We start from the raw sequence: 16030 nt of genomic DNA, 5'->3' as shown, positions 1-16030 counted from the left end.
GAAATTTACAAATTATGAATTCCAATTTTGCATTTGAAGAAATAATTGCCCCACCCCCCCCCCCCCCCCCCCCCCCCCACACACACACACCCCAGATATTAACCTTTACCATGCTGGACACGATTGGCCCTGCCTTTGCGACCAGTGCAGTCTGATCATGATCTGCACTGTTCGCGATTTAGTCAGTTTCTTTTTGGTAAGCACCCCTTTTAACAGTTAATGGTACTGTCCAAATTGGAAGATGGACAAGTTCATTATAGAAATTTAGCAAGGTAGTATCATTGAAGTTGTACGCGAATTCTTATTTCAATATTGATTGGAACTCGTGCTGTCACATTCCAAGGCTATATCACATTTATCGTTTTAAAAACAGGTATTTGTCACGCGATCATTTAAATTCAGGAAAATGACATTTTTACACCATAGCAAAATAACGGGGTATCATAGAATTTGTGATTGTATTTATCCGTTCCAAGTACAATTTTATGTTCAAATTCTGTCTGCCATATGTTACACTGTTTTGTTTTGATATGCAATAGTTTCTCCAGCTCAGTTCACACACCATGCTAAATAGAGAAAAGTTATCAGCAAATCGTTAATAAGATATATGGTACAATATTTGTATTTATTATATACCTATATAAATTCTGTAAAAAATCGGCTTGTATTTCACAATTAAATATGAACAGACAGACAAGAATTCCGTATTGTACTTTTTAAATTCCGGATTGTACCTTCCGTATTGTATGCTGCCGGACAATTTTCATTAATATGCATGACCCGACACATTTCTATAAATAGCGCACATAAAAACTTCACTAAGTTCCATTTAATATCGATAAACGTTAAAGATTTTGTTCAAGAACAAAACAAGAATCAAAATGGTAAAGGTATATAATAAAAGGGTCATTATAACAGTAGCTAGATCTGGGACTTTGTATTTGGCTCTCGTGGATTTTGCAAGGTCGGATCACACTCGGCGCTTGCGCGCCTCGTGAGATCCGATCTGGCAAAATCCACTCGAGCCGAATACTGCATCCCAGATCAAGCTACTGTTATAATAACCCTATTGTATTTTACACAAGCTGATGCGAAAATTTAATCAGCTTATAAAAAAAATTACTTGTATAATTGTTTTAAAAGGGTCATCTACAAGTAAATCTAATACTGGAGGTACGGGTCCTTTCGTCTAAACAGTACTGTAGAGGACAGTCTTGGAGTACGAACCTCCTCTGGTCAGGCAGGAATGTCAGCCTACTCAACTTTTTTCGTACCTGACTTCTAAACTTAGCGGTTATTCGCAAACTACCGTACATTAGCCGAGGTTATCGATTTTTCACCGCCCTAGATAAGCCGCGCAACGATTTCGCATGTACATTGAAGTGAATAAAGTACTTTATCTTCTCCTCCTACAAGTTTCTTGCATTTCTATTGGTCAATAGACGTCACGTGGAGACAGGATATATTCCATATCTGCTAGTACATTTCAGATAAGAATTTTGATTTAAAAAAAAATGGCTGCCGCTTTGTTAATTTACAAAATATTAAATTATAGCATGTAAGTAAAGGGTAGTCGGCAAGATAAAATCGTTACACTGCTTGTTGGTGACAGGATACGGGATATACGCTGTCGAGGAAATCCATATCGGCAGTGTAACTAATAATATCTGCAGTTTCAGCGATACTATCTATAAACTAAAGCAATATATGATCATTGGTGGTTAGATAAAAGTACATCGTAAATGGGTGCCGTATGCGCCTTTTCATCTCGTAAAGTTTGTTTTGCTATTGTTATTCTCAGCTAAATTTACAAATTATTTCACTCAATGGTTTAATACGCTTATTAATCTTTTGTAAACAGTTTGTTTTACAATAAAATAACAAGCACAAGACTGTTTTATAATCATTGGTTTGTGAAATGTTTCATTTTATATCTGGTTAAAGGACCTAAATAATCCTATTAACGTTTGCCTAGAGGTACAGGTCCATGCCCCAAGAGAACTTGTGCTTAACCTTTAGCCTGTTGCCGGTGTAACGTTGTAAACTGACCCCCATAGAATAATGACCCCCGGTCATAATATTATGACCCACCGGTCATTATTTTATATAGAATAGTGACTCCCCAGTCATAATATTATGACTCCCCCACACGTAGAAAAATGACCATCACATAGAATTGTGACCCCCTATAGAATAACGACCCCTAACCCAAACCCTAACCCTAGTCCATCTAAGGTACACTTACAACATAATTATCCCCCGCCGATAGGCATAGGAGGAGAATATGGTAATGGCACCTGTCCGTGCGTGCGTCCGACCAACATTTTTGTGACCGCAACTCCTCGTTCATTATTGGACGGAATTGATTCAAACTTTCAGGGATTACTTATACTGATGCCTAGTTGTGCAGAAAGACAAAAAAATGGATTTGCTCCACCTGTTCGGGAGTTATGGCCCTTTGTTACTTTTTTCTTATATATACCTGCTCACAGTTGGTCTCTGGTCATATGTTGACTCTGCTCGCTGTTGGTCTCTGGTCATATGCTGTCTCAGCTCAAAGTTGGTCTCTGGTTATATGATGTCTCGGCTCATAGATGGTCTCTGGTCATATGCTGTCTCAGCTCAAAGTTGGTCTCTGGTTATATGCTGTCTCTGCTCAAAGTTGGTCTCTGGTCATATGCTGTCTCGGCTCATAGATGGTCTCTGGTCATATGCTGTCTCAGCTCAAAGTTGGTGTCTGGTCATATGCTGTCTCGGCTCATAGATGGTCTCTGGTCATATGCTGTCTCTGCTCACAGTTGGTCTCCAGTCATATGCTGTCGCTGCTCACAGTTGGTTTCTGGTCATATGCTGTCTCTGCTCACAGTTGGTCTCCAGTCATATGCTGTCGCTGCTCACAGTTGGTTTCTGGTCATATGCTGTCTCTTCTCACAGTTGGTGTCTGGTCATATGCTGTCTCTTCTCACAGTTGGTCTCCAGTCATATGCTGTCGCTGCTCACAGTTGGTTTCTGGTCATATGCTGTCTCTTCTCACAGTTGGTGTCTGGTCATATGCTGTCTCGGCTCATAGATGGTCTCTGGTCATATGCTGTCTCTTCTCACAGTTGGTCTCCAGTCATATGCTGTCGCTGCTCACAGTTGGTTTCTGGTCATATGCTGTCTCTTCTCACAGTTGGTGTCTGGTCATATGCTGTCTCTTCTCACAGTTGGTGTCTGGTAATATGCTGTCTCTGCTCAAAGTTGGTGTCTGGTCATATGCTGTCTCGGCTCATAGATGGTCTCTGGTCATATGCTGTCTCTGCTCACCGTTGGTCTCCAGTCAGATGCTGTCGCTGCTCACAGTTGGTCTCTGGTCATATGCTTACTCTGCTCACAGTTGGTCTCCAGTCATATGATGTCTCTGCTAACAGTTTGTCTCCGGTCATATGCTGTCTCTTCTCACAGTTGGTTTCTGGTCATATGCTGTCTCTTCTCACAGTTGGTCTCTGGTAATATGCTCTCTCTGCTGACAGTTGATCTCTGATCATATGCTGTCTCTGCTCATAGTTGGTGTCTGGTTATATGCTGTCACAGCTCACAGTTGGTCTCTGGTTATATGTTGTCACAGCTCACAGTTGGTTTCTGGTCATATGCTGTCTCTTCTCACAGTTGGTCTCTGGTAATATGCTCTCTCTGCTGACAGTTGATCTCTGATCATATGCTGTCTCTGCTCATAGTTGGTGTCTGGTTATTTGCTGTCACAGCTCATAGTTGGTGTCTGGTTATATGCTGTCACAGCACACAGTTGGTCTCTGGTTATATGCTGTCACAGCTCACAGTTGGTCTCTGGTTATATGCTGTCACAGCTCACAGTTGGTTTCTGGTCATATGCTGTCTCTTCTCACAGTTGGTCTCTGGTAATATGCTCTCTCTGCTGAAAGTTGATCTCTGATCATATGCTGTCTCTGCTCATAGTTGGTGTCTGGTTATATGCTGTCACAGCTCACAGTTGGTCTCTGGTTATATGCTGTCACAGCTCACAGTTGGTCTCTGGTTATATGCTGTCTCTGCTCACAGTTGGTCTCCAGTCATATGCTGTCACTGCTCACAGTTGGTCTCTGGTAATATGCTGACTCTGCTCACAGTTGATCTCTAGTCATATGTTGTCTCTGCTCACAGTTGGTCTCTGGTCATATGCTGTCTCTTCTCACAGTTGGTCTCTGGTCATATGCTGTCTCTGTTAAAGTTGGTCTCTGATCATATGCTGTCTCTGCTCATAGTTGGTCTCTGGTCATATGCTGTCTCTGCTCAGAGTTGTTCTAATGTCATATGCTGTCTCTGCTCGCATTTGGTCTCTGGTCACATGCTGTCTCTTCTTATAGTTGGTGACTTGTCATATACTGTCTCTTCTCATAGTTGGTCTCTGGTCATATGCTGTCTCATCTCATAGTTGGTCTCTGGATTTATGCTGTCTCTACTCACAGTTCGTCTCCTGTCATATGCTGTCGCTGCTCACAGTTGGTCTCCAGTCATATGTTGTCTCTGCTCACAGTTGGTCTCTGGTCATATGCTGTCTCTCCCCACATATCTGGTCATATGTTGACTCTGCTCACAGTTGGTCTCTGGTCATATGTTGACTCTGCTCACAGTTGGTCTCTGGTCATATGTTGTCTCTGCTCACAGTTGGTCTCTTGTCATATGTTGACTCTGCTCACAGTTGGTCTCTTGTCATATGTTGTCTCTGCTCACATTTGGTCACTGGTCATATGCTGACTCTACTCACAGTTGGTCTCTGGTCATCTGCTGTCTCAGCTCACAGTTGGTCTCTGGTCATATGCTGTCTCTCCCCACAGTTGGTCTCTGGTCATATGTTGACTCTGCTCACAGTTGGTCTCTGGTCATATATTGACTCTGCTCACAGTTGGTCTCTGGTCATATGTTGTCCCTGCTCACAGTTGGTCTCTGGTCATATGCTGACTCTGCTCACAGTTGGTCTTCAGTCATATGTTGTCTCTGCTCACAGTTGGTCTCTGGTCATATGCTGTCTCTTCTCACAGTTGGTCTCTGGTCATATGTTGACTCTGCTCACAGTTGGTCTCTGGTCATATGTTGACTCTGCTCACAGTTGGTCTCTGGTCATATGTTGACTCTGCTCACAGTTGGTCTCTGGTCATATGTTGACTCTGCTCACAGTTGGTCTCTGGTCATATGTTGACTCTCCTAACAGTTGGTCTCTGGTCATATGTTGTCCCTGCTCACAGCTGGTCTCTGGTCATATGCTGACTCTGCTCACAGTTGGTCTCCAGTCATATGTTGTCTCCGCTCACAGTTGGTCTCTGGTCATATGCTGTCTCTTCTCACAGTTGGTCTCTGGTCATATGTTGACTCTGCACACAGTTGGTCTCTGGTCATATGTTGACTCTGCTCATAGTTGGTTTCTGGTCATATGCTGTCCCTGCTCACAGTTGGTCTCTGGTCATATGTTGACTCTGCTCACAGTTGATCTAATGTCATATGCTGTCTCTGCTCGCATTTTGTCTCTGGTCATATGATGTCTCTTCTCATAGTTGGTCTCTGCTCATATGCTGTCTCTTCTCATAGTTGGTCTCTGCTCATATGCTGTCTCTTCTCATAGTTGGTCTCTAGTCATATGCTGTCTCTTCTCATAGTTAGTCTCTGGTCATATGCTGTCTCATCTCATAGTTGGTCTCTGGTCATATGCTGTGTTATCTCACATTTGGTCTCTTGTTATATGCTGTCGCTGCTCACAGTTGGTTTTGGTCATATGCTGTCTCTTCTCAAAGTTGGTCTCTGGTCATACTTGTTTCTGCTCATAGCTGGTCTCTGCTCACATGTTGTCTTTATCACCCTTTCACTGCATATTTAGTAAATCTTTCAAAAGAGACCGGGCTACAGCATATCGTGTTGGTGATGTACAGCATAGCTTGTAGGTTTTGTACAGCGTGCGTAGGTGGCATACAACATAGCTTGTGGGTGGGTACAGCGTAGATTTTGTAAACAGCTGTGCTTATTGGCGGGGTACAGCATAGCTTGTACATTGGGTACAGCATATTGCTTAGGTGGCGTACAGTATAGCTTGTTTGTTGGGTACAGCAAATATTGTGTGTACAGCAGAGCTTAATGGCGCGGTACAGCAGGGCTTGTGGGTGGGGTACAGCATAGGTTGTTTGTACAGCAGAGCTTACTGGCGGAGTAGAGCATGAATTGGGTACGGCATATTTGTTCGATTTAGTGCAGCATATAGTGTGGGTAAAGTGTTTTGACAACGTCGTACTATACATAAATACATACGTTTAAAATGAGTTTGCAATTATTTCGGATTTTCACGCATGTTTCAATTAAAATGAGCAATTATATTTACATGGTAAGCATTAATCAGACAGGTATCAATTATTAGTAAAGATATTTATATAAGGAAGGTTACTTACAAGGTTTACATAGCATAATAGTGGTATGCATACTAGAAAAAATCAGCAGAAACAACAACAACAACAAATATAAGCAATAGAGACACGACAGTGACTTGAATTGATATAGGGTATGTTAGTTATAGGTTAGGTGGGGGTCAATATTTTATAGATAAAATCGGGGGGTCATTATTTTATAAGGCTATAAGTCTGCAGAAGAAATGAAAAGCTTGGACATAAATACGAGACAAAGCAATGCAGCAGCAGAATGTTTGTCATTTGCAGCTTTTGCAGAAAGAAGAAAACGTTGCAATCCAAATTATATAAAGTGTACACGTTTATATATTGTGGCCAGCAGGCACAACGCTATAAACACTATAACTAAGAAAGATGCTATGCGAATTAAGTTGTGCGAAATTAGGGACACTATGTCATTATTATGTGTGTGAGTGTTTGTTTGCTTTGGATTTTAAATTTATGCCATTTTCAACAGTATTTCAGTTATATGACGGCGGGCAGTTAACCTGACCAGTGCTCCTGGATTCTGTACCAGTACAAACCTGTTCTCCGCAGGTCACATGAATCAGCGGTGGTGGACGAATAATATCAAAAACAATGTTATTCATGAAATCGTCGCGGAAAACATACGCCCCGCCCTGTGATCGAACTCACGACCCCGAAATCCTAAGGTCTGTGCTCTGCCTATTGAGCTAAGCGGGAGGTCAAAGTCAGTGAGTAACATAAGAACCTAAATTCTGGGTCCATGTCAACAATTGCATCGACCACATACACATGGGAATGCAGGTGATAAATGCATGTCACACAAACGTTTACTTTGTAAAAGTCCTGAGGAAAAATGTGAAATTCAGAAATCAATTCAAAATGATAAAATTAAGTGGAAACACGTATTAGAAAAGTTACAAGTTGTGAAAAGAAGACCAATATGTCAGTTGAAGGAACAACGTTTCAGAATAAAAGACGCGTTGGCATGTTTCTTTCAAATAACACTTCGAATGCAATTAGAGGTGAGGCCACATTTTTAAAGGTTACTTTTATAAATATAATTCTAATGAACGGAAAGACATTTCATACCAAGTGGATCATTATTTAAAAGAGTTGGTTAGACTGGAAAGGGGAAGGGAAACCCTTTAAGTGTTTAGCCTTCTGTTTGCTGATGAATGTCCTTTTTCCCTTTAGAGTTGTATAGGGTTGGACTGGTGTAAAGATGTAAAAACATTGATCTGTAGTTTCTATACCTATCGATGTCTCATTAAAATTTGAAATAATGTTAAACTGAGTCTCAGTGGACAAACTAATCTGATCTTGTTCATAACAGTATGAAATAAATCCGAAATGAGAGAAATGCATTAAGTCCCAATAGGGAAATCAAACACTTGCCTTTAAAGATTTCATAAATTATTTATCTAACAGAAATTGCAACGCTTCACATGCACAAAGATTGGTTGTTAAACCTACTGTTTGTAAGTGGTTCTTAAATGTCGAATAATTAGGATACTCTCTTGCAAATGATTTCTCAACTAAAGCTGTCAGTTATTATGAAATTTACATTGTAGTTATAAATTAGTAAAATAGGTAAAAAAAAAGCAAGTGCTTTTAATTGAGTATTTACAGACAGTGTTTATCTTTAATAGTCTCCGGAATTTTGTGATGGACAACATTGCGTCTCATTTCATCTTTTTGCAAATCGCAAAAAGAAATTACCTTTGGCCATTTGCGATATTATTTCAATAATCTGGCCAAGACAGTCAATATAGACATAGTCATTCCATAAGTTTAAACACATTAACAATCGATTCCTTAAGGATAATACAAGTTTAATTAGGACAAGAGAATGTCGCCTCATTTTAAATGCCTCCTTAACATAGTAAGCACACAGTAGGGTTGGTTATATACTTCAAAACAATACTAGTACCCCTGCACATGGTCATTTATTGCAGTTAAACAAAAAATCAAAAGGCGAAAAATCATTTTCTAGTGCATAGCGTTATAGCTAATTACGTCAAGGAGCGTTACTTGGTCAAGAGAATGTCGCCTCGTTTTAAATGCCTCCTTAACATGTTGGACACACTTGAGCATAAACTTTTTGTTGCTTGTGAACAATAGGATTGTCATATACTTCAAAGAAATACATCTGCACATTGTCATTTATTGCAGTTAGAATTACAATGAGAATAAAGACAGCTTTATGTATTTTGTGAGTACTTTTGGTATCCAATTAAGTGAAGGGAGCTTTTATTGACTGTGATCATTTCTCATTTGCCATGAACTGTAAAAGAACTGGGTGGACTGGAGAGACATCGTACTGACAGACAGTCGCTTAACAATAATCCAAAAAACTGTTTCTAAGCCATCAGGCGTGTAGGAAGGTGGGGGCTAAATAATATGAACTAACAGACTAACTCAGCCGAGTCTGATGAAAAAGTGTCTGGGCTACACCCTATACTTCCTAAAGATCATCTGGTAAGTTTGGTAAGTTTTTGTCTTTTGGTTACAAATCGGAGTATTTATCCTGTTTTATTCCGTTACTAAGCTTTATTTTGTTTCCTCCTACATAAAAGGTAAAATCATTGATGTTATACGTGTTTTAACGGCAGAGAACTTAATTTTAGGCTATCAAAATATATACTTGTCGAATTTTATTTTGCGGGGTTGCCATTGGTTAAAATATGAGAGTACGGCATCATACTTGAATAAGAGGATTATTGTGCAATATTTTGATCATTGGAATCGCTTCATGTTTTCGTAATATTTTGTAATATCATATGGCTATAAACAACCAAATGTTATTTTATACAAACAATTTATAGGAAGTGGCCCGTATTATCCCGCCATCGCCTAATTCCGCTAATTGGCTGAATCAATGACAAATCAACGACCGAATTTACACAGTCTCTGAACTTCTTGCGCACAAATTGCCATAATTACATTCATTTTAATAGCGGAACAAATTTTATACAATACCGGTATCTAGGTCGTAATGTACGGTATTCATGATGTGGATGTAGCGATTGCTAATCACGCCCTGATTTAGACAGAGTCTATTAAAAAGACGTCTAAAGTTTCAATATCTGTGCGGTACCAACTGTACTGCGAATATTGGAAGCAACGCCTTCAGTCAATGGTAAATTATTACTAAGCTTAAAAGCAAAGTAATACTATGTTGATGTTATAAGAGCCAGACGTTCAGGCAATGTCGTGCACCTTCCACAAGCCAACTATATAATTCATGAGATGAAAGTCATGAGATGAAATATTTATTTATACACAATAAACTAAGACAAACTGAATTTTTAAGTAGCTGTTAATGATAAAATTATGATAGGAAGTTCAAGCAAATCATTCTTCCACCAAACTCCAGATATGTGCCGCATTAAACCTTACGTAAAATATCTAAATGGATCTAAATCCGTATCGGTCAATACTAAAACGTCAATAGTTTAGCTAGATACATCAACCGTCTTTTGTTTTATGCATATTTTATTTTATATTATACCGAACAAAATTTTGTACATAAAAATGTTTAAAAATGTTTTTAATTCATTTAATTAAACAGTTTTATCTCTAGCACGGTAACCGCATGTGTTCACATTTAATAGTGACGTCACTAGTATATGTTTACAAGGGAAGCAGTTATAAAAAATTATGGCTAAAAAATGAAGCAGTTACTTGCCCTTATATGCCATTCAAAATATCAACGCGGTCACATGACCTGGCAGTCACTTTCGATTGGTCACGTGTCAGAAAGGTTGAAAATGTTTTTGATAGTCAAAATATCTCTTTCACGGGTAATGGGATTTTATCATTGTAGACAAAAGAGAGGTATAACAATGATAGTTACTTTATATGACATCTACGTAACAGAGTATATTTATAGTCGCATACTGGCATGTTCATTTTAATATGATTTATTTACAAATCAATTTTGCACAAAGAAGTTGGAATGAAACGCCTGATTTACTCCTTGAAAAACTTCTCATTGAGCGTCATATTATTTGTTATTAATATATGTAGTTCTTTTATTTCATACAATATTGATTGCGGGTTATATGACAAACGTCAAGTGAATGCCGCATAGTCTCACAATGGCATACTCATTACCATTTTTGAATAAAATTGTATGAAATATAGTTGATTGGTTTTGTTCGTCTCAATTGTGCCTTACACGGAGGATACCTGACATTATCTCCAACGAGCTAGAAAAAACTGAATATTCCTTTTTTTATTCTCGAGAATAAGTAAAATGACATAACTGTACGTATAATGCAAAATGTAAATATTCCATAAGCAATCTAAAAATGTTCCATATATAATTCAAATATTTTATTCACAGGCTAGTACTTCAAATTAGCAAAACAATTACTGTATAACTTTTGCAATGCATAAGTGATAACGAAATATCATGTATATACAATTATGACACCGTTTGCAAGCTTCATATGGGCATACTGTCTTAAATCTATTAAACTCTCTCTCTCTCTCTCTCTCTCTCTCTCTCTCTCTCTCTCTCTCTTTCTTTCTCTTTCTGTCTCTCCCCATATAGTAGTGCATTTAAAAGGGTCTTTTACCCTTCACGTGTTACCTTTTGCCAACACAGCTTTCAGGGCAAACAAAATCGGTTCACATAGATTTTAAGTGTGACATGACGATCAAAATTGTTCAATGGTCTAATGGCATATTTATCTACATTTATCTACAATTCCATTTGCAAATGCCATATGGACATACTGGTTTGAATCTACTAATTAGTGTTTTTATGAAACTATATTCATTAGAAATTTGGTAACATTTTAATTACATTTACACTAGGTGAATTTTAATTAGTTTTATTATATTACTTACTATAATTAGTAACAAGAAATATTTCAAACGATTATTACAACCGCCATTTGCGGATCCATAATATTGCTCAGTGTGCCCCACGAGCCATAGTCATAATGGCCCCGGGGTAGCTTGAATGTGAGCGAGGTCTGACGTTGATGTCGTTGATAGCAACGCCGTTATTGCGAGTGAAAGGTGCTGAATCATTTTCAGGTTCATTCTCAAATAATGATATGGCATTGATACAAATGATGCTTAAGAGAATTCCTATAGTTTTTTTTTCCTTTCATAGAAATTTTTTAAATTCACATATATGATAGGAAACTTTGTGCTGAAAACAATGAACAAATAAAAACAATAGGTCACCAGGCTTGTTTTTGTGAAAAATTGTTTTGAACACACCCACTGTTGCTAAAACTGCCAGCGATTTTTCAACATTTTCATAATTTTCTGCTTTTTTATAAATACCAACCAAAATATACATCAAGACAGCACAATAATGTTTTTTTCTTTTTACAAATTTTATTATATACTTATTTGATGTCATAGTCATATTTGTAATACTCTATCCTTACAATAATGGGTACTTTTGTGAACTTTTTTCAATGAAAAAAAATGGGTACAAATGAAAAAAAAAATATTGTTTTATATTTACTTTTGTGAACTTTTTTCAATGAAAAATACCCATAGTGAAGAATATTTTTTTAAATTTTGAAAAAACTCTTTCATAGAATTTTTTCCCTTTTTTTGTGTGTATAGATAATTGTATTGCGAGCATAAAAATGGCTAAAAATGTATGGGTCACCAGGCTAAATTTTATGTTAAGACCGCTAGAATACAACACCTGTTCGGACGGAAAATGGCGCGAACCTGGCCAAATTGATTACATGTATGTCTGCTAGAAGTTAAAAAAAAAGTTTCTTAATTCTTTCTATAATTGAATACTAAATAATCTGAAAGGTGATATTGTCTTATCAGTACTAAGTCAATTATTTTACATTATATGAACAACACTGTCTTTGTACTAAAATGCGATGTGAAAACACAACCACAAAAATAGCAAGATACCTGTCAGGCATGATACTTGTCAATGCAACATAAACCAGTATCAACATTTGATTACTGATAAAAATGTTATTTCATTCAAGATTCCTCATATTTAAGATTGTCTGTAACATGTTTCAGCAGATATTGACTTCAGTTCAGTTTTCCATAGAAAGTGTCGGCTGCGCAGAAAGATGCGCATAAAAAACTATAGGAATTCCCTTTAAAGTATTTGGAAATATGTAAGAAACCAGTAACGATCGAGGTAATGAAAAGTCATGACGACTGGGGCTTAGCATAACGTACACCTATTTTCAAGGACTGCTAAAGCTTGGGCATTATGATACTAGGTGTGCCATTATGCCAAAGGTACAACACCGTATTTTGTAAGTCAGAGAACATGGTATGGTAAGAGAAAACATTCAGAACTACGTGTCGCAAATAATTGCATAGATCTGATCGGGTACGTGTTATATGAAAACGTGCTCTGCTATTACTAAGGTTATCATACGACTGGTGCCTTAAAGGCGTATGGCAACTAGGAGAAGGTATTGGCATGGCTTTAGCCCAGGGCAATACCGTTCTAGTATGCCAATATCGCCATAAGGCACACTAGTCCTGTTTTATAACTTTTTTATGTTTTCACTATGTTAAGTGAAACAATTAAATAAGTCATGTTGCACAGCGCTCGAAGTTTAAAGCCGGGAATCAACTTTCTGACGACGCTGACGCCATTTCGTAACATTGTTTTAAATTCATGATTTTAGTACCGTAGTAACATAAAAGCTAGCAAAATATGATTATACCAGTATTCTTTGTAATAAATGTTGTTGTTATACTTGACTTTGCCAGTGGAAGTATAAAATCTTGATGTTTGGAAGCCGAAGGTGCTGATATGGATTTTTGGCACACCGAGTGTGCTGATATGATATCAGGCACACCAGCTACACGACGCAATATCGGCCTACGTGCTCATATACGTTAATTCAGTGCAATAGTTACTTTATTGCATATGTTACTAAATACTTCACTGCAGACTGTCAAGTACATACAACTACATTTATTTACAAAGAATACATGGTGATACATAATATTGCAAGCTCTTCTTCTATCGAACTACGGCATAAAATTCATGATGAAAACAATGTTTGAAAGGAATGACGTCAGCGTCGTCAGAAAACGTTGACGTTCCGGATTAAATAAACGTTCAAAGACGTGTGCAACATGAAATATTTTAAGTCGTTTTCACTTTAATAGTATGTGGAAATATGCAACAAAGTTATAAAAGGTAGTGTACCTTAAGGCGATTTGGCATACTAGACCGGTATTAGCCCTCGGGCCAATACCTCTCCTAGTATGCCAATATCGCCTTAAGGCACACCAGCCCGGTATGATAACCTCTAAATATTTAGTAACATATGCAATAAATGTGCATACAATTATTGTTCTTTTTAATGAAGTTATTTTTTTTTTTCATAAGGCTACGTGCACAAAGTCTTTTTGTCCCAGTTAAAGTCCTGTCCTCTCAGATAAAATACCGACCCATAAACGTCATATTATCCGACGTTTAAGGTACATGTAATAGTTATTATGTAACTCAAAGAAACAATTTTGTAAAGCAGAAACAGACTATTCTCAAATCGAACCTTTCTGGTTATTCTCCCTTTTCTCATAGGATTTTGACAGGGTCTCTTCAACAATATAGTTGAGATTGTTGTTGAGAGGAACTGAAGCTCTACTGGCTTAAGCAGAATTCTGGTGTAGCAAAACTGAATGCACTCTTTGATCCAAAGGGACATGAAACTATAACACCATTGCCTCCAAACAATCGAAATTTAATCAATGTGCTTCAAGTTTATCTATGACCTAAATAAATATAAGTTCAGCAATGAAGAGTTTGTTTGCATCATCTCTATTACCTTGCAAAAATCAATATCAAAAATGTAAAATGGAGTTATAGCGCATAGCAATCTATATTCCTGAAGAATATTCTGAAAAACTGAATCTAAATACATAGTAACTCAAGGTTATATGTTGATTTTTTGCTGTGCTTTGCTGTGCTGAAAACATTATTCATGCTTGCAAAACTTTCTGTTGATAATGTACTCATGGACACATTTGTTGATACGCGTTAAGTATCAAAGCAGCCACCTTCTCTGTATCAACGTTTGTTGTGTATTTACCTATTTCCTTACTTTTATTCTTATTTTGCCATTTGGCATATTTTATATGTCTCCATCTTGCAATGAATTCAAAGTGACTGACTGTTGAATGAGTAACTGGAAAAAGTTCTATCAACGAAGCATGAATGGGTACAAACAACACGTGTGACAGTCCTGCTCCGTGCATGCCAACAAGAATATCTGTGCGTGATGCTAATTGAATCTGTTTGTTAATTGGAAACAAATCTAGCTGAATTCCCGTAACAGTATGACCTTTCAAAGCCATGGAAACTTTGTTCAACAATTCTTGTTCATTGAATATTTTGCGACCAACTCTTCCTGATGGATTTCTTGCATGAGCAACATAATCCTTTCTAAGAACTACTGTTACCGTTAAATTGTTACAATTAATATCTGACAGATTTTGCAGTGACTCTGTCTTCGATAATACAAAATGTCTGAATTCTTCTAAGAGCGGAAACATATTGAAATCGCCATTCTTTAACAGAGGACTATTTCCTCTGTGTAGTCCCCAAACCAGCGTGTTAAACATTATTGTCTTACTGGCAAGCCCAATTCTTGTTACTTTTGGAAACAGTATCCACCATATATCATCCAGTATGGACACTGGATGGGCATCCAAAATCAGAATATGAATGTTATTTGGATTTAAACCAAGGTATGTCGTCTGAAAGAATATATCGTACAAGTCTACCATGACCCAGTACAAATTAGCATAATCATAACGTAATATAGCAAATGTTACCATGTCCTCTGTGTTCTCCACCGAAGGTATATCACTGCTTAATTCTACAAATTCTAAGGATTCTTCCCATTCTTTTAAATGACCACTACTACGCGAAAATGTCTTCACTGGTTTAGATTCGCAAAACATTTTGAAAAATCCATCTGTTGTCTTAATAAACTCGTCTTGCTCTTTCTGATTTAGAACCTCACTTACGTATTCACCGCCTCGTCTCTGAGATGTAGCTTGATTCGTATCCATGACAACATGTAACAGTATTGCGAAATATCCATTATGAGAAATAAAACTGCCATTACAGAATGTATGCTTATCTTTCCTTATATTATCAAGTAACGGATGGTCAAATTTCGTTAGATTTTTTGTAATCCATGAGGTACTGTTTCCTGCCTTTCGAGTCGAATCATTAAATTCTTGTCTGTATTTAAAGGCACCATATTCATTTTGTTTTGTCATCACTTCCGCTTTTATAAAGTATAAGTAAACAAGACAGATGAAAATATTTACTAAAACATAAATCAGAAAAATCTTTTTGACAAATATCCATTTTAAACGTTTCAATTTCATTTTCCTGAATTTCGTTTAGCATCACCTTATATGCATTCTTGTCTTGCAATTCCCAATAATCAAACACTCAGGTGTTGTTTTTGTTTCTCGCAGAGAGAGCAGACGACATCACATCAATTCTCCATAGCAGTGTTATTCTATAACGCTTCTTCCATATAATGATGAGACGTGTACCAGAGATTCTTAGGTATATGGCATATGAAAAAAATACAGGAGTTTTAGGCTGATTTTAGGGATAACATGCTTGA

General features: G+C 37.5%; 1 protein-coding gene across 1 annotated transcript; it reads right to left on the bottom strand.

Moving 5' to 3' along the window:
• Nucleotides 1-14396: 14396 nt before the first annotated feature.
• On the bottom strand, nt 14397-15458 carry LOC123550581 (uncharacterized). Its single transcript, XM_045339014.2, has one exon. The coding sequence runs from the start codon at nt 15456-15458 to the stop codon at nt 14397-14399; it is 1062 nt and encodes a 353-aa protein (XP_045194949.2).
• Between the last annotated feature and the right edge of the window lie 572 nt (nt 15459-16030).

The sequence above is a fragment of the Mercenaria mercenaria genome, chromosome 6 (assembly GCF_021730395.1).
Source record: "Mercenaria mercenaria strain notata chromosome 6, MADL_Memer_1, whole genome shotgun sequence".
Taxonomy (NCBI): Eukaryota; Metazoa; Mollusca; class Bivalvia; order Venerida; family Veneridae; genus Mercenaria; species Mercenaria mercenaria.
This window is presented reverse-complemented; position numbering and strand designations above follow the sequence as displayed.

Bases quoted from the DNA above. Each gene is read 5' to 3' on its own strand.
- LOC123550581 (XM_045339014.2), bottom strand. From the start codon at position 15,458: ATGGATACGAATCAAGCTACATCTCAGAGACGAGGCGGTGAATACGTA.